A 24,098-nucleotide genomic window follows, 5' to 3' on the forward strand; every position below is an offset into this window, starting at 1 on the left:
ACGTGGAAAATAAATTAAAAACAGAAATAAGTTGTGTATATGCCTACTTTTCTTTTAATCTATTCCTCGCCTTCGGTGGGCTTTGTATGCATACCATCTTATCCTGCGTAATAAACACCACGTAAACCATGGCATGTGGATGTCGAGTATTGCTAGAGGCAAAAGTGCTAGTAGTATTTTATTATGTGCACTATTATTATGTATGATTTCCTATCAAGTCCATGTATTATTTGTTATAACATTGATTCTAGCGTAAACGTGCCACCTGGGGCCACGCGCGCATCAAGGTATAATCACAGTCGATTTCAAATAGTCTTGCAAAAGAGGAATATAAAGGCGATAAAAAATGTAATCTTCTATCAACGACATCATTCAGTACATTAAATAAATAACTAGTTGATGGTCTCATACCTGTTAGGTTACCTTGGTTCTGTTGCTCCCCGCTGTCCAATTCGAGCCGATAAACTACGGCGCGGCTGAAATGTCAAATCCTTGAGCACGGTTGCTGGAGATAAAAAGGGGAACGGTCTGTGCCACTGAGCTAACCGCACGCAACTGCGGTTTGAAAGGCTGTTACGGTGAATGTCTTGAACCTCCTTGGCGTAAAGCTGTAAATTACTAAATTGATGAAACTGTGCAATTTAAATTTTTATTGATAATAGTCAACTATACTACCCCAAACTTTCAGAATTTTGAGTTTTATCTGCTCATCATAGGAAACTTACTAAAATGCTTTTAGGTGAAGTTACTGGGTCCTAGCTTCACATACTTAATACAAGCCTCCTTTTATGACCACTATTTGGCACGATGGTCAGTGTAGGTCATGTTCAAGGCAGTAGAAAGGTCAGCTAAATATTTGGTCTAAAACGTAAGGAGGTACAGTTCAAATGGAAATAAACGCAGATATTTTTGTTTCAGTAGATTAACAAACCTCTTGTAATATACTGTCACCTAGTGGTACACATACATTGTTAGCAAACGTTATTCTAGCTTGTAACTATCGGTAATAGGCCTGAAGTGATGGGTGGTCTTGGATTGTGTTTCTTTCAGTATGTGACTTGCCTATATAAATATTGCTTAACTGCTTTGCAAGTGACAGGAACTAAGCATTTGAACAAAACAAATTACTGATAAAATGTATTATTACACAATTATTTATTTATTATTGATACTTATAAATTATTTTTCTTTTGTTGAGGAACGATGAGAGAGAGAGAGAGGTAGAGAGAGAGCGATGCATGCATGAATGCACGCACGTCGAACAGAAATAGTTGGCGCACAGTCCAATGAAGGCTGCCAGTTGAGCAGGCTGTTAGAACGGCTGTCAGGATCACCCTTTGAGGAGGAGTAGAGGAGGGTGGCAGAGGGACAGGGCAGACATTTACCACAGAGCACTGCCGTCCGAACTGAAAGAAAAGGACACGATAAGTCAGTACCAGCCATTTCAAACTCAACTCCATATCAAGAGATCAGAGTTAGATATGACAACCCAGAACTAACAATTTTTGGGGGAATTTCCTGGTGACCCATTGCCACTGCAGGTGTGTAAATAAGTTAGCGGGGTTGGGGTTAAATCCACAATTTGAATGAAATTCCCTCAGTTCCAAATTCCGGAAACTGTTCTAAGAATTCAAATTCAATTCCAATTCAAACCGTCCAGTCATTCCAATTCAGTTTAATAACTTGGAGGTGGTTGAAATGAAAATATGATTCAACAGACATTCTGGATTTCTTGACTGAATTAAAGAACTGATTGCCAGCATACCGTTACACAGAGCAGACTGTAATTACAAATCAGCGTTTCGTTGTGTCTTTTCATCCACTCACCGTTGGGACAAGTCACTTTCTGGTTCGTCTCTCAACAGCACCCAAGCCACCGCTGGCTCAGGGGCAGAGCGCTTCCCATACCTGGTGGACACAGAGACCCCAATTAGTCACTGCATATCACAGAGATGTTGTTGCTTTTTTTATTAGTGTATCATGTCTCATCGTGCATCATGTCGCCTTGAGTGGCCTGCCCGTTTCCTCACTGGGGGACCCATGAATGCCAATGCTTCACAAGTTGTCTTTCAGATAGTCCCCGTGTCCCGTCACTTCACCTCTTTCTCAAACATATTGGAGGAGGAGATCAAAGGTCCTTCCCTTTGGATCTCCTTCTCCAAAGCATGTTCAGAAGGAGGTGAGAGGCGAGGATGCCAGGGATCAAAGGAAAGTTTAGTTGAGAATAAAACAACAACTGACAGACTTCTTAGTCTATATACGTTGTGGACACCAACACATGCTTTTTCTCCAGAGACAGAAACACGTACTTCTCAAGCTATTAGCTCCAAACAAGGAAATATTTTAATGTCCGGTGGGCAGTCCTCAGCTATGCAAACAATGCCAAAGGGTTTTCAACTATCTTTTCTAAAATCATTGCTTTGCCATTGTGAAGTGAACCTCCCTTTTCTGTTTTAGCAGGAAGGCTAAAGTGGATGTCTCATGGCTGGGACCTTGAGTAGAGCCCTGACAGATCTAGATCCCTTTGTAATAAACTCTACAGTCTGAAGACGTTTCGAAGAAGACTGGAATCAGGTCACATCAAACCCTAAACCTAAACTTTACAATGCATCCCCTATTAATAGCCCTAAACCTAAACTTTACCATGCATCCCCTATTAATAGCCCTAAACCTAAACTTTACAATGCATCCCCTATTAATAGCCCTAAACCTAAACTTTACAATGCATCCCCTATTAATAGCCCTAAACCTAAACTTTACCATGCATCCCCTATTAATAGCCCTAAACCTAAACTTTACAATGCATCCCCTATTAATAGCCCTAAACCTAAACTTTACAATGCATCCCCTATTAATAGCCCTAAACCTAAACTTTACAATGCATCCCCTATTAATAACCCTAAACCTAAACTTTACCATGCATCCCCTATTAATAGCCCTAAACCTAAACTTTACCATGCATCCCCTATTATTAGCCCTAAACCTAAACTTTACCATGCATCCCCTATTAATAGCCCTAAACCTAAACTTTACCATGCATCCCCTATTAACAGCCCTAAACCTAAACTTTATCTTAACTTCAAACCCTTAAACCTTACCCCTAAGCAAAATAAATCCATTTACAAATGCAACATTAACACGAACACACATCTATGTACTTAGAGACAGGGACCATTCCTGATTAGCCTTCATCTTGCTCCCCAGAGGAAAGACATGAACCTAAATTCATGACTACTGGGGGTTTTGCCACACTTTACGTTGCTCCACCCACCACCCCAGTCACTGGAGATCATGCAAACCCTGTTCAGTAGCCCTCAGTCATCTTGCCCTTATGACCCAGGTTGAGGCAATAACAACAGCAAGTCACCATATAATGATGCCTGACCAGACGGGAGCAACAGAAGATCAGGTTATATTTGCAGGTAATAGCGAGCCTCCATTTCACAGACACAAAGTCCCAGTAGAGCTCTTAGAGGTCTCTGTCTTTGAATTCGGTCTACACAGTGTAGGTCAGGGACATACCACAACTTGGTTCCTTTCCATAGCATGATTTCTTATTTAACTACACCCTGTGATCTTCAAATACTCATCACTCGTTTCATGTTTGAATAAAGCTGCTGCATATGTGGCATCACTGGAATTTACATTCTGATATCACAGTGGTGAAAAACACAGTCAGGTTGGAGAACCAAGAAAGTATAATATTTTTTACTATCATCATCCGTTGTCCCATAATAACTTACCCTGTGACATTAAACCAGTGGTTTGGCATCTCTTTGCATACTCCCAGGCATTTTACCCTTTGGTTGTTGCCCTGAAGAAGCTCACCTTAATCACTTATTCAAGGCTAGGATTATTAGTTGAGTAAAGTTATGTTTAATTAGGTGTGCTAGCTGTGGAAAAGTTCAAAAACATGTAACTCCTACACTGGACTATTCTGGTCCTTTTCCTTAAATAAATAATAACATTGATTTGTTAGAGAAAAATGTATGATAAAAAATAAAGAATGAAATTAAAGACCGCTAGTGGGGACTGGTTAGAAATAGTTGTTTTCCCTAATAGGCTGAAATGTCTGCGCCCTCTCTGACTTTTACATTCAATCTAAGAGCCGATTTATATGTTCCTGAAGATGTTCGCTGACAGTGTTGACTCCCTTACCTCTGTCTAGTGATGAGATTGATGTAGTGTCGCACAGCAGTGTTGTATCTGGCCCATTCCTCTGGTGGGGCATTGTTGTCTGGGCTCACTGGCTTGGGCGGGTAAGCATCCACGGAAGGCCCCAGACAGACCAGCACACACACGAGTGCTACGAACATCAACCAGGGTCTCATTGTGTAGGCCATCTGTAAATACAAAACTTACAGTATGCTAACATTCCCTGGAGTTTAATTAACTTTAAAGGAATGCTCAAGCGAAAGCTTGATGTTTGGGCAAGCAGTTTTGTTCAAGGTAGAGCTAATCGATGAGTAACATTATAAGCGTCATCATTTTGACAGAAAGCTTAATCAGAGACACTTTCACATTTCAGTAATTTACTGTTCTCCAGACCGACTTTCAGTAGTTTGCGTACACCTTTTTATACTGGCCCACTGTAGTTTAAAACCCACTACATGGCTTTGCCTGTGCCTTGCTCTATCATCTGAGCTATCCTGAAAACATTAGAGTGTGTGCTGTACAAGCTCCTGAATTGCGTGTCAAATGTATCAATGCCTTCAACCAATATTCTCTAATACTATTAAACATTCTAAGTAATGTTAATCAAGAATCACTTATTAACTTTAACATTCAAACAAATGCAAATGGAAATTATTATATTTGATGAACTGTTTGACATCGTCCACCTTTGACACCATGAAACTAGAAGTAAAAAAAATATATTTATTAAAAATAAATATTTCGGCAATGCATTGGTTTAAACAGGAAGGGCCCTCTGCTCAAGGAGACACAATAAAGCCTGATTGAACTTGTTTTGTCAACAAATTTTACAAAATGAGAAGTAATTTAAAATTAAAATCAGTGCTGTTTACAAAATGAAATACTAAACAGGGGGAAAAAACGTCCCTACAATCAAACACGGGGAAGGGTTGCTTTGCTGCTTCTGGTACCGAAGTGCGATGAATCATAAAATGAGACTCCAATGTTATGGGTTATGGGTCTTCAGCCGGATAACAACTCAGAACACAAACAAAGAATTTAACCAGGAATGGTTAAAGAGGGTATGTTGTAACCAGCAAATAATCTATATCTAAATCATACTGAAAACCTCAATGGCTGGGTTTAAAAACAGCACACCACCTCTCAATATGCAATTTTGGAGATAAACTCATAATTCGCATGGATTATTGATTCATCAACCAAAAGCACCAATTTAAGGTAAGCTTTACAAATGGAGCATAAAATTAAGTTATTTATTTCTGTCTGGTTTCCTTTCCAAGTGAATGGGCTAACTTATCCATCCTGCTGTGTAACACAACCCTCAGATGTCCCTCTAATTCGTAATTCACCCAACTGGTGGAAATATGGGATCACTGTAATAAACCATTTAAAGTAAATCATCTTTCGCAATAGTTGATTTAGAATGAGAAGACAAATGAACAGACTTCAAAGAACAAATGTATATATAACAAAAAGTATGTTTTTCCCCAAAATACCAAGCCATTACAATTCAAAAATGACCCAAGTGTATAAACACCACAACTGTCAAAACCTCTCTTTCTCAGCCTAACAGTGAAAGTCACAGACAACAAAAATATACTCACTTATACTCACTCCGCTTTTGGATTGCGTCACTGGTTTTCACTTCTTTCTGGTTGTGTGCCTTGTTCTAAATCCCAAGTCCAAGAGGTTTATATAGCCAAGGCTACCTGATGCTGGACCATGAGATGCAATAGCATCCTATGAAAACCACACCCCTTTTAACAATAGTCATTGGCCAGCTGGGGACCACCATGATTCATTAAAAAAAATCTATAACAAGAATTAGGGTAAATTAATCCATTCATAATGTGCGATATATTTTTGTCTCATGGGTTCCTCATTTAGACTACAGCACTGTGGTAAAAGGAAATTAGTGTGTTCTACTTGGACGACCGCTGCAAATGTTCACAATGATTATTTCTAGCCTTTATTAATGAGAATATTCCCAGATCATTGCTATTCATACAATCCATTTACGGATTGTAAAAAGTGAGTGAAGCTGTCATCATGACAAAGGGTGGTTACTTTAAAGAATCTACAATATTAAATGTATTTTGATCTGTTTAACACATTTTTCAGTTGCTACATGATTCCATCTGTGACATTTCATAGTTTTGATGACTATTATTTTACAATGTGGAATATAGTGAAACTGAAGAAATACGTCCAAACATTTGACTGGTACAGTATATTGTACATGAATATAATATATATAATATATTTACATATACAGTGGGGAGAACAAGTATTTGATACTCTGCCGATTTTGCAGGTTTTCCTACTTACAAAGCATGTGGAGGTCTGTTCAACTGTGAGAGACAGAATCTAAAACAAAAATCCAGAAAATCACATTGTATTATTTTTAAATAATTTTATTGCATGACATAAGTATTTGGCAACAACTGTTTTCGCAATTATTAGAAAATGGAAGAAGTTCAAGATGACGGTCAATCTCCCTCGGTCTGGGGCTCCATGCAAGATCTCATCACGTGGGGCATCATTGATCATGAGGAAGGTGAGGGATCAGCTCAGAACTACACGGCAGGACCTGGTCAATGACCTGAAGAGAGCTGGGACCACAGTCTCCAAGAAAACCATTAGTAACACACTACGCCGTCATGGATTAAATCCTGCTAATGACCATCTGGATGATCCAGAGGAGGAATGGGAGAAGGTCATGTGGTCTGATGAGACAAAATAGAGCTTTTTGGTCTAAACTCCACTCACCGTGTTTGGAGGAGGAAGAAGGATGAGTACAACCCCAAGAACACCATCCCAACCATGAAGCATGGATGTGCAAACATCATTCTTTGGGGATGCTTTTCTGCAAAGGGGACAGGATGACTGCACCGTATTGAAGGGAGGATTGGTGGGGCCATGTATTGCGAGATCTTGGCCAACAACCTCCTTCCCTCAGTAAGAGCATTGAAGATGGGTCGTGGCTGGGTTTTCCAGCATGACAACGACCCAAAACACACAGCCAGGGCAACTAAGGAGTGGCTCCGTAAGAAGCATCTCAAGTTCCTGGAGTGGCCTAGCCAGTCTCCAGACCTGAACCCAATAGATAATCTTTGGAGGGAGCTGAAAGTCCGTATTGCCCAGCTACAGCCCCGAAACCTGAAGGATCTGGAGAAGGTCTTTATGGAGGAGTAGGCCAAAATCCCTGCTGTAGTGTGTGCAAACCTGGTCAAGAACTACAGGAAACATATGATCTCTGTAATTGCAAAAAAAGGTTTCTGTACCAAAAAGTTCTGCTTTTCTGATGTATCAAATACTTATGTCATGCAATAAAATGCAAATGAATGACTTAAAAATCATACAATGTAATTTTCTGGATTTTTGTTTTAGATTCCATCACTCACAGTTGAAGAGTACCTATGCTTTGTAAGTTGGAAAACCTGCAAAATCGGCAGTGTATCAAATACTTGTTCTCCCCACTGTATAAGGTAGACATGTTTACTGTTTTATAACAATATTGGGTAAGGAAAATTATCCAAATATAAATTATTAGCCTATGAATTAAACATTTTCAAAGGTGTTTTGGTAATTTGAAGCAATGATACATGTAATAAAAGCATAATTTAACAAGGACACTAAATTCTCAGAGCACTTTAGGCATCATATATCAGGTGTCCATTCATGCAACCAATAGTAAGTGCACTTGGCTTCCCAGTTGGATCTCAGTGGGTAGACAGGCTAACCCCTCTGGGTTTTCTTTTAAGGAGTCATAAAACATGATTGTTTTGCCCACATGCATGTCTCTGTTTGTCTGTCCCTAAACCCTTGTCAAAACCACAGGTTGATTTCATTGTATATCACTGCTCAGAGCCCCAGTTCAAGAGCTGTAGTGTTGACGTTAACAGGCAATTAAGCAGAGAGTTATATGAGAGCACCATAAAGTGTCCAAATGGATGGAGATATTACACATTGATTACTTTGCTTGGCCATTAACAACCAATTATCTCATATTTCACCCCCCCCCCCCCCCCCCCCCCATTTCAACTGTCTGCCTACATTGACGAACCATGTGTTAGTGTAAAAAAAATCCAATCAATAAAGAGTAAGAATGTGTTGTGCATCAAAGTATCAATGCCAAATTAGCAAGAGGTCAATCAAAAATGTCAGAATGTCTTTCAGTCTTTCACTTCATGATGTGATTGGCGTAACACTCAACCACTATCTAAACGTCAACAGTAGTAGCACAGAAGAGCACATCCTGATGCCTTATCATGTATACCACTGCTTTCTGCATTTACCCTGCTCGCAGTAAAAGTCAATGACAAGAAACAACAGGCAGAAGTCCAACTCAGTCCACATCCGTACAGGTAAACATTCAGTAGTAATGGAAGATAACGTAAAGGCACACTGGGGGTTTCATGGCCCAGTGGGCTCAATAAACACCTTCAGACAAGCCTCTGGCTAATTCACCTCAAGCCAGAAGCAGATACAACCTGTGTTTTGAAATATATATATATATATATATTTCAGGTGTTAAACGCTTCATCGATGGAGACATTGAGGGAAGATAAACGAAAGAGTTCCCGCAGAAAGGACTTTGGGCCGGACTCAAACCCACGCTGCAGCAGTGCATGTGCATCGGAGTCAGTGGCTCAGATCACTGGAACCCCTCAGGCCAGCAGCACATACAACTGATTTACAACTAAATGACAACACAGTCTGGTTCAACCCCAACCGAATCTGGCAGAGCTTACGCTGGATTTGTGATGTTTCACATCTACATTACGCATATCTTGTTACTAATGACGTATTTATGCTGTAATTACCACACGGTAACAGGTGTAGTTGTTGAGTATGTACTAACCTTTGTTAACATTATGGAACATTTGACACTTTATGTTTGTCATAAAGTGTCAAATGTAATGTTTGTTATTTGTCATCTGTATTTCTGAGAATTCCAGCTAGAATGCTAATGTTAGAATGATAAACTTTGTTTGAAAAACCATTAGTTAAATACTTAAATACCATTATTCTACTCTAAAATATACTCAGGACACTACAGAAAGTGGCAGAACTACAGATTGTCTGAAACACAATGGCATCATATCACAAAAGCCTCCCCAGAGAAACCTCAGACCGGTAGTAGTAGGAGGTTATTAACAGGAAATGATTATACATATTTATTTAGCCTTATCTTCACTAATTTGAGCAGAGTGCTTTCCAGTGATACAGTCGACTCAGTCGGACTGCACAGCAGACTTTATCAACAGATAGAAACAATAACCTCAACAATTATTTATGAACACACAAACTGCTCTGAAAAGGCCACTGAGCTTCAGACCTTAGATATGATGAGATACTCCCCATGGGTTTACAATTTTATGTTATATAACCTTAGAGTCACCAGACATGGGAAAGAATTGCATGTAGAGTAAAACAAAATGCCCTGCTATATTTCCCTATATGCAAATTAAATTCTTGTCTATGTATATGTTCCCCAATATATACCCTAATCATACTTTAGTTTTTTTTTTATATAATAACATATTCTTCTAATATGCTGTATGTACATAGAAAAAATAAAATACACAAGCTTGCAAATGACTTAAAGAACAAAGCAGTCAAACACTTATTTTACACGTGTACTGTACATTTAAGCAATAGGGTGCGAGGGGGTGTGGTACATGGCCAATATATCCCGGCTAAGAGCTGTTCTTATGTACGACGCATTGCGGAGTGCCTGGACACAGCAGTTAGCTGTGGTATAGCCTTAGCACTGTTGTGAACCAGTTACCAATGCAAATAGAGCAGTAAAACACATCATACCAGTGGTATACTGATCATATACCATGGCCATTGGCTAATCAGCATCGGAACCACATAGTTTATAATGTACTATATTCAATACAGTAATACGCTAATAGGCTGACATAGCATTATAACAGCTATTGTCATCCTTACATATTATTTCTATTGATGCCACAGTTGACCTACTGACACTGGACTGGACACAGCCTGCTCAGCTATATCAATGGTAAGGCCGTGACTGACAACGTGGTCAAACATTGTGGCATGAATTTCTCCTAAAACTGAAGTTCTTTGAATTCTTTAAGCTACTCCACCACCACACATCTAAACGCCATTGCATTGCTTGGTCCATACTTGCAAATAGAAACTAATTGTTATGAACATAAAGCAACTATTTCATGCATAAGGACTGATTGCACAATTGCGCAGTTTTATAGTCGTGCAGTAATTTTACATTCATGGGAGTATTTTGTATGAACTGGGACATAATGATAAGGTAACTGTGAAGTTAGCACAATTTTTTCTTCTGAATAAACTGGGATCTTACACTGCACAGGGGTTAAATTCTAATGCAGCAACATATTTTTAGCTTACAAATATTTGTATCTGTCAAAAGTTTGAAGAGATCAATGTCCCTCAAATATGTAAAAATGCATTCCTGTTTAGGTTGTGTAATCACACACACATGCTAATTAAAATCTAATGTTCACACCAGATCAGTTATCTGTTAAAGAAATTGAGAATAATCTGCCAATAGAGAAATAAAACTCAGTTTTTTCCCTTTTAACCATTGCAAAACCACCAGATTTTTATGACAGAACAGAGGCCAAAACCTACTTTAATAGGTAAGTCAAAATCTGTTGGGAGTTGGCATTCAATTTATGAGGCAATTGGTCTAAACCCATAGGAATGCAGGGTGTCTGGGGAACAAATTGATGATGCAAGAACTATAATGGACAACAGTTAAACTGAAATTAAACATAAAAGGGTTCAATATTTCATCATCAGCCTCAAAGACATTTTCTTAATTAAAGATGGAAGCGTCACAAAAATTAACAACTACATAAACACACCAACCAAAATCAATCCGGGGTGCTCATTATTTTGGGAGAGCCGAATTTAATGGACAACTTGTAAATTAGAATTATTAAATCGTTCTTTATCGCTGTAGTAAGAAAAACATTTTAACCTTCCCTGTTTAAATGTTTTAGACAAATCTGTGACAAGGACAATAGCAAGGATTAAGGCTCCCATAACGGAAAAATACTGTCTTCATTTTGGACATTATTTCCATTCATATTGTCCAACATACTGAGCAGTGCTCTAGGAACTTTAATGAGATGTTAATATACCTTGAATAAAAGTAAATAGTAGAATGTTTGTAAATAGTACAATGTTTGACGCATGTAAAATCTATTTGGTTGGGTTGGACAAAGGAAGATTAGCTGTCTAAGGAAAAGCAAAGCTTAGATAGGTCTTTGTGGTAGCTGCCAAGACAGGCTTAAAAACCAGAGGAATAACAGGGTCTTATTAAAATGGCAATGCTTACCCATTTGCCTGTGTCTATGATTAACAATAGCTGGGATAAATAGGGTTACAAGCCATTCTTACACATGGTGTGGATCTTACTGAAGATCTAAAAAGAAGATACTAGAAAACCTAGCAGGACATCATCAAGATCAAACCGACCAGAGACCACCAACAGCCACAAGCGACAGCTGAAGTCTACAATTTATCTTTCAGTTTAGGTAATCAGAGAGCTTGTCTGCCCAAGAAATTGCAGTCGTTTTTCTCCCTCGTATGAGCCGAGGCCCATCATGACCAGACCTCCACCCAACACCCTGGCAGCTACGTATGGACAGATTCATAGACCCGTGTCTGTTATGCCATTTCACCACATGCAGTGACGCATGCACCCGGTCATTCTAAACTGGGTAACATAAATTAGCAGTGCCGCTGAAGACTTAACGCAGCCTTCCAGTGTGACTTACAGAAACGGGAGCTTCCAATTATATCATCCAATGATAGTAGTTAAAGTGTTAGACAGATTCTGTGTCACAAAATAGCCAAGTTAAACTGCAAAGGTTGGTTTATTTTTTTCTCTCCATCTAATTTGGTGAAAACAATTGACAACAGTCTCAGTTAATAGTGATTGTGCGCAGAGGCAATAGCATCTCAATACATTTCCATCATACGTTATTTTTTTCATAAGGAGGGCACACTTGAAAACAAAGAAGTAAAATCTAATAAATCACTGAAAATCTAATAAATCACTGAAACAAAACAGTGCTGCTCAGCACTTAATAAAACATGTGCCAGTCATAACAAAGAGAAATAAAAACTTAACTGAACACAAACAAATATTTACAATATTTTTCCATGCTTCATTAATTGAAGCTTTACTTACTTTCATAACACTTTAGAGCTATATTAGATGGAATGGTACAAAAAAAACAACAACACAGGTTCAAACAACTAAAATCACTCATAACATTAACTTTCTAAAACTGTCCAGTTTCACCCAATGTGATGACTATCAGAAAACACAAGTCATCCACAAAACACTCCAGCATCCATCTTCTACACCATCTTTCCCATCAGTGTGTCGGCCATCTTGGGCAGGAACATCTCCAGAAAGTGAAAGAAGTCCTGGAAGAGTCCGGCCCCATCTGCAGAAGGTCGGAATGTGATCACCGCCCTGGTGCTCTCCGTGCCACCCACCAACTGGGCCTGAACCTGGAACAACAGTGGCTCCTTGTCCTCCGGCTCCTTTTCCATGATGTGCCGGGTCACCTGAGTCTCTAGCTCCACGCTGCTGCCCTCCGGCCTGGAATCCACATCCATCGCACCTTTGACCAGCTCCCTCCTCACCTTCCGGCGACCCGCCCAAACCCTGTGCGTCTGGACATAGGTCCATTGCGGGGAGTCTGGCTGGGGCCCGGTGTGACTGTCCAGTCTGGGCCTCTTGCCCTGTGGGGACAGCGAGGCGTCGCTGCTCTCGGAGGACGGCAGAGCTCTCTTGGCCCCCGGGGTGGCCTTACTCTTGGGGCTGCAGTCGCTGCTGGTGGAGGCGCGGCGGCTGGTGTCCTGGCCCTGGTCATTTGTCGATTTGCCAATAGGGGACACTGTATTCCCCTCTGTGTTTTTCCCAATGACAGTGTCAGTCAGACTGCACCTGAGCACTTCCTGGAACAGCCCCTCGACTGCGGAACACACCTTCTGGAACCAGAGCAGGCGGAAGCCGTCCCCGGCAGAGTGCAGCTGGCCACGGATCGCCTCGGGGAGTGCCGCCAGCTTGAAGGGGACGCTGACGGCTAGCTCCCTCTCGCCCCCCTCTGTCACCTTGCGACTGTCATCATCCCGGGGGGTGAAGAGGCGTACCAGGCCCCACACCTTCCCTTTGGTCGACTTGCGCTGGTACTGCAAGCTGCGGCAGTACTTCTCCGCCTCCTGACACTCTCGTTGGAAGTTCCTCTGGCTACGTTCCGTCAGGTTTCCCGCCACATTGTGGCGCAGCTCGAAGGGATCCAACACATTGAGGGGCCCAAGCTTAGGGCCCAGGGACCTCTCGGGCTCCTCGTTGTCCCCGTTGGCCTTCTCCCGGGTGAGAAAGCTGGTGACAGGGAGCGAACAGCCCTCCCTGATGGAGATGACCGAACTGGCGAAGTCAAACTGGGCATAGAAGGAGAAGAAGCCGGAGAGCAAGGCACCTACGGAGATTAGAAAATACCAGAGTTTTAAGTTGATCGTTGCAAAATGAATACATTTTGGGAGGGCTAATGGTGTAACAGCAAAGATTTACTTGAGGCAAGTTGGGTAATGAGGACAGATTTAATTGAGAACCTGTAAATAACACATACATCATCACTCCTTAAGGAATGATGAAATGCAGCAATGTTTTTTTTTTTATATAAATGTTTTCAGGCATTTTATGCTTTACTGGACAGTAAAGTGGTGAAAGATTTAGCTGCAAGAGCGGTAGGCTGAAATTGAACTCATTCTGTGGTAGTACATGCGTACCCAGAGGCAGCAGCTCAGACCACTGGATCATCCTAGGTTACATGAGGAGTTTAAAATGGATTAAAACCTGCCAATACTAATCAGGCACTAATAACTTTCGTAAAGATTGTTTGGCCCTCTTAATTTCTCTTTATACGGCACCTTCGATAGTTAAACTGATATTCTGTGTTTTCACGTAACACTGCCTATCCTTTATTTCTGCATACTTTAATTATTCTTGCTGGAGTTACTTACACAGATCCTGGGTGTTCCTGCTGGGCGGCACAGCAATGGGCTGACTGGGGAAGGTGCAGTTCCAGCCCTCGATCACACACACTTCCTCTTCACCTTGTGGGAATGGGAGGGAACAGTGGATGTTAGACTATTAACCTAATGGCAGAGACGTATGAAAAGCATCAAAGCACGCGGCGGTAAATGTCACAGGGGGATTACACATCTCCCCTCTAGTCAGACGATCAAGGATCGTTGCAACGCCTGCTCAATCTCCTTAGGTGGTCTGAAGGGGGGGAAGGTGAAATATCTGTCGTCCTGTAATGGAGCGAGACAGGTTTTCCTAATTGACCCTTTAAAACGCTCTGGGTAAGCTAGGCAGTCTAATTTAACTGCCATCTTAATTACTTTAAATAGGCTACAAGATTAGAAAGAGACCCAAGTCATTCTAGTCAGGTTTGGACGAAGAAAAAAAAATAATAATATCAACCAATGTCTTTTTGAGGACATTCAGACTGAAGACAACATATACATCCATGAACATGGCCTTTGACCCGAATGAAGGAGTATGGGTAACCAGGCAAGGTAGTATTTGGTACAACATGGATTAAATGTGTACCCATCCTTATAGAAATAAATCTCCTACACAATCCTGGCAGGAAGAGAAGTACATACAGGCCATGTCCTTGAGCTGGTTGACTGAGGGAAGAATGGGAGGATCACACTTCTGCAGATAGAAGATCACCAGCAGGGTCAAAGCATAGTTGTTCAGCAGAGGTCCAGCCCCACTGGGATTACCTATGGGAGGAGCACCAGTGAGACCACAGTCACACCAAACTCTTGACAAAGCACAGCATGGTACTGGACTGCAGCTAAAGCCAAATGGGATGTAGGCCCACACGTAAGACTCTGCTGCCCCCTACTGACAGTGTTCAAATGGCAACCTCACACCGGGTGTAGTGAAGATCACTCACCAGCCAGCTGCTTCTGTTTGGCCCAGTAGCGGATGGTGTACACCAGGGGGCGAAGCCTCGAGTCCAGCCCGGAGCACAGCTGCAGGTAACGGGTGTTTCTCACCGCCAGTCTGAAGGGTGGAGGGACAATGACAAGGTGGTTTGGTTAGTGCATATTTACAAGTAATTGGTGTTTTGACCAAGCCAAAAAAAAAAAGCAATTTTGAGCGTGGCATGGTTGTTGGTGCCAGATGGGCCGGTCTGAGTATTTCACAATCTGCTCAGTTACTGGGATTTTCACACACAACCATTTCTAGGGTTTACAAAGAATGGTGTGAAAATGGAAAAACATCCAGTGTGCATTTATAATTACAGGTCACCTATCAAAACAAAGCCATTGTGGACCATAATGGTTATCCTGATACCTGAAAGGAGGATGTCTTGACTATGACTGATCATTATCTGTTCCTAGGATGCCTGGCAATGGGTTCGGTTGAGTATGGACCATACAGAGACACAGTGGAGCATTAAATGACACCTTCTACATGAATGGGCGGACCTGTTATTGATGGTAATGTCCCCCTGGAGGTTGAGCTCCTTGTGGATGAACTTGACCACGGGCAGGCGTGCGCCACTGACCGGCATGACCTTGTGTACTCCGGGGACGCACTTCCTCAAAATGGTGGCTACCAGCTCCAGCACCTCGGCCGGCGAGGCGGTGGAGAGGTCGATGTCGGACAAGATGGAGTCCTCAGACCGGGCGTCGTCCGACGGGCCTTCGCCAGCCTGAAGGGCAATAAAGGAGAAGCGCTTGAGACAGCGTGGGCAAAAAACTGATGTGTTATTACAAAAGGCGACACCAACCCACCTGTTCTGAAGAACACTTGGCCTGGGCTTGGAACACCTTGGTGTTGTACAGATCCAGGAACAGGTCCAGGTCACACGAGTGGATGTCGAATGTGTTGACAGAGGAACCGAAGGGCAAGATCTGACTGTCTGCACCAAGACCACAAATATCATCATCATCATCATCATCATCATCTTCCGCTTATCCGGGGCCGGGTCGCGGGGGCAGCAGTCTAAGCAGGGATGCCCAGACACTTCCTCCAGCTCTTCCGGGGGGACACCGAGGCGTTCCCAGGCCAGCCGGGAGACATAGTCCCTCCAGCGTGTCCTAGGTCTTCCCCGGGGTCTCCTCCCGGTGGGAAGGGACCGGAACACCTTCCCAGGAAGGCGTTCCAGAGGCATCCGAAACAGATGCCCAAGCCACCTCAGCTGACCCCTCTCGATGTGGAGGAGCAGCGGCTCTACTCTGAGCTCCTCCCGGGTGACCGAGCTTCTCACCCTATCTCTAAGGGATCACCCAGCCACCCTGCGGAGAAAGCTCATTTCGGCCGCCTGTATCCGGGATCTTGTCCTTTCGGTCATGACCCAAAGCTCATGACCATAGGTGAGAGTAGGAACGTAGATTGACTGGTAAATCGAGAGCTTCGCCTTGCGGCTCAGCTCTTTCTTCACCACGACAGACCGTTACATCGACTGCATTACTGCAGAAGCTGCACCGATCCGTCTGTCAATCTCCCGTTCCATCCTTCCCTCACTCGTGAACAAGACCCCTAGATACTTAAACTCCTCCACTTGAGGCAGGCACTCTCCACCAACCTGAAGTGGGCAAGCCACCCTTTTCCAACTGAGGACTATGGCCTCGGATTTGGCGGTACTGATTTTCATCCTCACCGCTTCACACTCGGCTGCAAACCGTCCCAGTGCATGCTGAAGGTCCTGGTTTGAAGGGGCCAACACGACAACATCATCCGCAAAGAGCAAAGACGAAATTGTGTGGTCCCCAAACACCCTCCGGCCCCTGGCTGCGCCTAGAAATTCTGTCCATAAAAATTACGAACAGAACCGGTGACAAAGGGCAGCCCTGCCGGAGTCCAACATGCACTGGGAACAAGTCTGACTTACTGCCGGCAATGCGGACCAAGCTCCTGCTTCGGTCGTACAGGGACCTGACAGCCCTTAGCAAAGGACCCAGGACCCCATATTCCCGAAGCACTCTCCACAGGATGCCGCGAGGGACACAGTCGAATGCCTTCTCCAAATCCACAAAACACATGTGGACTGGTTGGGCAAACTCCCATGAACCCTCCATCACCCTGTAGAGGGTATAGAGCTGGTCCAGTGTTCCACGGTCCAGACGAAAACCACACTGTTCCTCCTGAATCCGAGGTTCTACTATCGGCCGTATTCTCCTCTTCAGAACCCTAGCATAGACTTTCCCGGGGAGGCTGAGAAGTGTGATCCCCCTATAGTTGGAACACACCCTCCGGTCCCCCTTCTTAAAAAGAGGGACCACCACCCCGGTCTGCCATCCCAGAGGCACTGTCCCCGACTGCCACGCGATGTTGCACAGGCGTGTCAGCCAAGACAGCCCCACAACATCCAGAGACTTGAGATACTCAGGGCGGATCTCATCCACCCCCGGTGCCTTGCCACCGAGGAGTTTCTTAACCACCTCGGTGACTTCAGCCCGGGTGATGGACGAGTCCACCTCTGAGCCCTCATCCTCTGCTTCCTCAATGGAAGACGTGACGGCGGGATAGAGGAGATCCTCGAAGTACTCCTTCCACTGCCCGACGACATCCCCAGTTGAGGTCAACAGCTGCCCACCTCTACTGTAAACAGCGTTGGTAGGGCACTGTTTCCCTCTCCTGAGGCGCCGGATGGTTTGCCAGAATCTCTTCGAGGCCAGCCGATAGTCCTTCTCCATGGCCTCACCGAACTCCTCCCAGGCCCGAGTTTTTGCCTCCACAACCACCCGGGCTGCAGTCCGCTTGGCCTGTCGGTACCCGTCAGCTGCCTCAGGAGTCCCACAAGCCAACCAGGCCTGATAGGACTCCTTCTTCAGCTTGACAGCATCCCTTACTTCCGGTGTCCACCACCGGGTTCGGGGATTGCCGCCTCGACAGGCACCGGAGACCTTACGGCCACAGCTCCGAGCGGCCGCTTCGACAATGGCGGTGGAGAACATGGTCCACTCGGACTCAATATCTCCAGCCTCCCTCGGGATCCAGTCAAAGCTCTGCCGGAGGTGGGAGTTAAAGATCTCTCTGACAGGAGACTCGGCCAGACGTTCCCAGCAGACCCTTACAGTACGCTTGGGCCTGCCGAGTCTGTCCAACTTCCTCCCCCGCCATCGGATCCAACTCACAACCAGGTGGTGATCAGTTGACAGCTCCGCCCCTCTCTTCACCCGAGTGTCCAAGACATGTGGCCGCAGGTCAGATGAAACGACAACAAAGTCGATCATCGACCTGCGGCCTAGGGTGTCCTGGTGCCACATGCACTGATGGACACCCTTATGCTTGAACATGGTGTTCGTTATGGACAAACTGTGACTAGCACAGAAGTCCAAGAACTGAACACCGCTCGGGTTCAGATCAGGGGGGTCGTTCCTCCCAATCACGCCCCTCCAGGTGTCACTGTCGTTGCCCACGTGGGCGTTGAAGTCCCCCAGTAGAACGATAGAGTCCCCAGTCGGAGCACTTTCCAGCACCCCTCCCAGAGACTCTAAGAAGGTCGGGTACTCTGCACTGACGTTCGGCCCGTAGGCACAAACAACAGTGAGAGACCTATCCCCGACCCGTAGGCGCAGGGAAACGACCCTCTCGTTCACCGGGGTAAACTCCAACACATGGCGGCAGAGCTGGGGAGCTATAAGCAAACCCACACCAGCCCGCCGCCTCTCACCATGGGCAACTCCAGAGTGGTGAAGAGTCCATCCTCTCTCAAGGAGTGTGGTTCCAGAGCCCAAGCCGTGCATAGAGGTGATCCCGACTACCTCTAGTCGGAACCTCGACCACAAATATAAAAAGCCTAAATATCCAGCCCAGGTCATAGACACGAGGTCAGATGTCACCACCGATGTCACGATAACGAGGGGTCATAATCGAGTCTGCGATCAGTGGTTAGACGCCCACTGTCACCATCAAGCTAACTGTTCAGGCATACCTGGGAAAAATTCTGTAAACACCTCCTGGAGCAGTTGAACCAGCAGTTCTCTGGCCTTCTTTTCGTTCTCCCCTAGCTGAAATCTCTCCACCACCTTTTGCATCTGCTCATTCACCTAAAGACCGAGAGACACTTGAGTGGCACATATCAACAAGTCCTCATTGTCATTCCCTACAGGGAACATATCCCTCCTAGAGCAGGCTGACTCAAAGGTGGGCAGACCATGAAGTGGGGCTCTCCACAAACACTCACAGAAGTTGTCTGGCACAGCTCCGGGGTGAGACGCTCCAGTATCTGATGCAGGTTCTTTGGATCCTGCCTCTTCTTCAGGATGAGTTTGAACTCCTTGGTCTCCCTGGGTTTCACCCGCAGCTTCAGACCGTTCATGTCATGCTCTAGCTGTGCTAGAGTGGCCTGCAGACTGTCCTTCTCACTGAACTCTACGATAGCGTACACACCCTGTGAAAGGAACACAATGAATTACAGACCATTATATCGTCCAGTGGCCCCCAACCTTTTCAGTTACTGTACCCGCCAAAAGATTTTGCACTGCATGAAGTACCCTCTCATATTAATTTCACTAGTAAACCTATGGTGTCATGAGTGATTTCAAGTACCCCCTGTGGAGAGGCCAAGTACCTCCAGGGGTCCTAGTACCCCTGGTTGGGAACCACTGATATAGACCCTTACAGATACGGCAAATCAGCTATAGGGTAGCTATTGAAGTAACCTTTGCAATAGATATGGTTATGGTTTGAGATGTTTGATCCTTCGCAGATTCTTTTTCCAAGCAAATGTCCTTAGACTTTGTGGCAGTGGCATCTTCTAAACTCCCATACAGGTGGAACTTAGAAAATGCTCCGTTATTTAATATTTGTTTGTGCCATGAAATAATTCAACAGTGTATATGCTGAAATCAAGTGTATATGCTGGATTTTTTAAGTGTATTTATCTGAAAGGGACCAATCATGTGGTGCAGCACCCAACAGTCTCCAACAGCATTTCAGATCGTAATTACTTAAATCAATTTAAAATGTAAATCAACTGAAGGGATCTGAGACTAGATAATCAGCTCTACTGCATTTCTCCTACCAACCAACTTAGAGCCCACCTTGTCCTTGTCCATAATAACCTCCGACACTGGTCCAAACTTTTGGAAGTAGCCAACAAGGTCCGCTTGTGCTGTATCCGGTCTGATCCCACTGACAAACACACTGTGCTCCACCTGAGCCTTCCGCGTCGCCCGCACAGTGCTTAGTTTCACATGCTTTCGTCCTTTCAAATGGGCATCCAAACTGGCCTCTGTATGAAGTGTTTAAGGTCAGTAAATTGGTCCTAAAACTCACGTGCATACAGATTTATTATCCAGCTGAGAGGATTAAGAATTTGTAAAATGAAATGAATTTCTAAGCATTTCCAGACTGTACTGACTGTTGTCTAATTAATAAAAAGACGAAATACGTTAACTATTAGCTAACTAGCAACTTTTTATTTCAATCTGTACAATTGACTGTCAAGAAACAGACGACAGGCTATAAATTAAATGGTTTTAGCTTAGTGCCCCCAACGATTTAATTAATATTTATATTATAGTTTGGAACTTTACTGTTTACATCCTGGACGAAACTGCTTATGTGGTTTGTTGTTAGCTAACGTCACCTCCAAACCAAATAGGTTAATAACAACACTCACTTACTATTGGGCACATTCACATTGCATAGAATACAATGAAAACCTTTCGCAGTGGCTTGTATGTCCTTGTCCAAGTTGTCCATTTTCAAACAAACAAAAATGCTAAGTTAGCCAGCTAAATCAAATCTCCCTCCGTCGTTACCCGTGCGTTCTCTTGTGTTCATCCACTATCTCGTCCGGGTAGATCTTCTAAACTCAATTGTTTGTTCCGACAGAAATGTGAATTACATGATAGTATTCTGATTTTACATTTCAATTTCACATTTAAATATCTTATTCGGGATGTACAAGTTTTTGCACAGTATTTCTGCGAGCTAACTGCTTCCGAAATGTCATTGAATGGGTAAACTGTATTTTGCTTGTGTGTGGTTTAAATAAACACTGTTCAATCGGTTATATTTAGGGGTGATAGACTTAGGACAACCAATGACTATCCACACATGTATTGTATGTTTATGATTGAGCTAGAAACACACTAAGCATTGCATACACAGCTTGTTTGCATATGCCAAAGATCATGACTTTGAAGCACACAATCTATTACATTCAAATAACTTTACAATTGTCTTGGAACGAACTTGCGCATTGACTTGCCTATATAAAACGTGTAAAATGTGTATAGAAGACATAAAAACATTTAACCCAAACATTTGTATTACAGTTGTATTTTTATATGTATGCTACAATATCAATAAATATTATACATATATAAAGAAAGACTGTCAGGTTTAATTTGAGAATATTTTCATCAATACAGGATTAACCACTTTGAAATTGCAGCATGTTTGTACAGTCCCCCCATTTCAGGTCATCAACAGCATTCAGACAAGTAGCTTCATTGCTGTATTATTAGGCAGGTGTGTTTATAGGCTTTGCATTTGTATTTGGGGCCTGTTACTAATGTCTGAAGACCTGAGAACCAAAAACATTTAATTGCAAGTCACTCTGGCCATCCTGACACAGATAAATCTAAAAATAGCTAAAACATAAATAATGCCAAAATCAACTGTTTGGTGCATTAAAAAGAAGAAAGCACTAATGAGCTCAGCAATAAAGAACCATAGTTATTGTATTATTTAAAAAATAAAATACTTTTATTATTGGCACATGATAAAAAGACAAAAATATATAGTTTTGTATATGTTGAATATATTGCATAATTCTATAATCAAAATTACATATTTCTCAAATTCTACCAGGATATCCCCAAAAAATTTGGTCTGAAACCTTTTGGTTTCCTAGTTTTGAATACTTTGTGTATGCTTCCCCTGAAAGCAGAACCAAATTATATTATGCACTGCTCAAAAAAGTAATCATTGTAGTATAACACCAAGTCAGTTACACTTCAGGGATATAAGTCAGTTACACTTCAGGGATATCAGTCAGTTACACTTCAGGGATATTAGTCAGTTACACTTTAGGGATATCAGTCAGTTAGACTTCAGGGATATAAGTCAGTTACACTTCAGGGATATCAGTCAGTTACACTTCAGGGATATCAGTCAGTTACACTTCAGGGATATAAGTCAGTTACACTTCAGGGATATTAGTCAGTTACACTTCAGGGATATTAGTCAGTTACACTTCAGGGATATTAGTCAGTTACACTTCAGGGATATTAGTCTGTCCAGTTTGGAAACACAAGTGATTGTATCTCAATGTCACCTGTTTTGGTGCAAATTAAAGTAACAACAGGTACACTGGAGAGGCAACAGCAAGACAACCCCTAAAATGGGAATGGTTTTGCAGGTAGTGGCCACAGACAATTGCTCTCTCCTTATCCTTTCTGATTGATTCTTAACTAGTTTTGAGTTTTGCTAGTGTCCATGTCACTACTGGTAGCATGAGGCGGTACCTGCAGCCCATTCAAGTTGCACAGGTATACCAGCTCCTCCAGGATGTCAAATCCATATGTGCCATCACAAGAAGGTTTGCTGTGTCTCCCTGTACAGTCGCATGAGCATTGAGGAGACAATGCCCGGCCTCATGTGGCCAGAGTGTGTAGGCAGTTCCTTGATGATGAAGGCATTGATGCCATTGACTGGCCCTCACGTTCCCCAGACCTGAATCCAATTGAGAACCTCTGGGACGTTATGTATCGGTGCATCCAATGCTGCCAAGTAGCGCAATTAGCCATTGTCCCTCCCTGGTGTCATGTGACTCGTTAGTGTTACAAGGTCTTAGGTGTGAATGGGGAGCAGGTGTGTTAAATTTGGTATTATCATTCTCACACTCCCTCATACTGGTCACTGGAAGTGCAACATGGCACCTCATGGCAAAGAACTCTCTTAGGATCTGAAAAAAAGAACTGTTGCTCTACATAAAGATGGCCTAGGCAATAAGAAGATTGCCAAGACTCTGAAACTGAGATGCAGCACGGTGGCCAAGACCATAAAGTGGTTTAACAGGACAGGTTCCACTTAGAACAGGCCTCGCCATGGTCGACCAAAGAGGTTGAGTACATGTGCTCAGTGTCATATCCAGAGGTTGTTTTTGGGAAATAGACGTAGGAGTGTTGGCAGCATTGCTGCAGAGGTTGAAGGGGTGAGGGGTCAGCCTGTTAGTGCTCAGACCATACGCTGCACACTGCATCAAATTGGTCTGCATGGCTGTTGTCCCAGAAGGAAGCCTCTTCTAAAGATGATGCACAAGAAAGCCCGCAAACAGTTTGCTGAAGACAAGCAGATTAAGGACATGGATTACTGGAACCATGTCTTGTGGTCTGATGAGACCAAGATAAAGCATGGTGGTGGGAGTGTCATGGTCTGGGGCTGCATGAATTCTGCCGGCACTGGGGAGCTACAGTTCATTGAGGGAACCATGAATGCCAACATGTACTGTGACATACTGAAGCAGAGCATGATCCCTTCCCTTTGGAGACTGGGCCGCAGGGCAGTATTCCAACATGATAACGACCCGAAACCCACCTCCAAGACGACCACTGGTGAACTTCATGCCCAAGAGGGTTAAGGCTGTGCTGTAAAATAATGGTGGCCACACATAATATTGACACTTTGGGCCCAATTTGCACATTTTCACTTAGGGGTGTACTCACTTTTGTTGCCAGCGGTTTAGACATTAATGGCTGTGTGTTGTGTTATTTTGAGGGGACAGAAAATGTACACTTTATCATCCCTAAATATACACCCCTAAATATAAGCTGTACACTCACTATTTTACATTGTAGCAAAGTGTCATTTCTTCAGTGTTGTCACATGAAAAGATATCATTACATTTTTTACAAAA

At 43.3% G+C, this 24,098-nt stretch overlaps 3 protein-coding genes across 6 annotated transcripts in view; all 3 read right to left on the reverse strand.

Moving 5' to 3' along the window:
* Positions 1–627, reverse strand: part of mpp2b (membrane protein, palmitoylated 2b (MAGUK p55 subfamily member 2)) — a 45,503-nt gene extending 44,876 nt beyond the window's left edge. For 2 of the 4 annotated variants that reach the window (XM_020046220.2, XM_010894500.4), the window contains exon 1: positions 412–627. The gene's annotated coding sequence lies outside the window, so the exon portion shown is untranslated. The remainder of the gene's footprint in view (positions 1–411) is intronic. The other 2 variants (XM_010894501.4, XM_010894504.4) reach the window with 2 other exon arrangements.
* Positions 628–1,193: 566 nt separating this feature from the next.
* Positions 1,194–5,833, reverse strand: LOC105024525 (pancreatic propolypeptide YG). The gene is made up of 4 exons (XM_010894505.1): positions 5,760–5,833; positions 4,159–4,343; positions 1,828–1,908; positions 1,194–1,406 (listed from the first exon to the last, which is right to left on the reverse strand). The coding sequence occupies exons 2-4, from the start codon at positions 4,341–4,343 to the stop codon at positions 1,382–1,384; spliced, it is 291 nt and encodes a 96-aa protein (XP_010892807.1). The 5' UTR covers positions 5,760–5,833; the 3' UTR covers positions 1,194–1,381.
* Positions 5,834–12,034: 6,201 nt separating this feature from the next.
* On the reverse strand, positions 12,035–21,184 carry tut1 (terminal uridylyl transferase 1, U6 snRNA-specific). The gene is made up of 10 exons (XM_010894506.4): positions 20,857–21,184; positions 20,272–20,462; positions 19,413–19,619; positions 19,161–19,275; positions 16,015–16,142; positions 15,706–15,932; positions 15,168–15,277; positions 14,869–14,991; positions 14,218–14,310; positions 12,035–13,673 (listed from the first exon to the last, which is right to left on the reverse strand). Exons 1-10 carry the CDS (start codon positions 20,933–20,935, stop codon positions 12,544–12,546), a joined length of 2,403 nt encoding a protein of 800 aa, XP_010892808.2. The 5' UTR covers positions 20,936–21,184; the 3' UTR covers positions 12,035–12,543.
* Positions 21,185–24,098: the final 2,914 nt, after the last annotated feature.

The sequence above is a fragment of the Esox lucius genome, chromosome 5, assembly GCF_011004845.1.
Source record: "Esox lucius isolate fEsoLuc1 chromosome 5, fEsoLuc1.pri, whole genome shotgun sequence".
In the NCBI taxonomy this organism is placed as follows: Eukaryota; Metazoa; Chordata; class Actinopteri; order Esociformes; family Esocidae; genus Esox; species Esox lucius.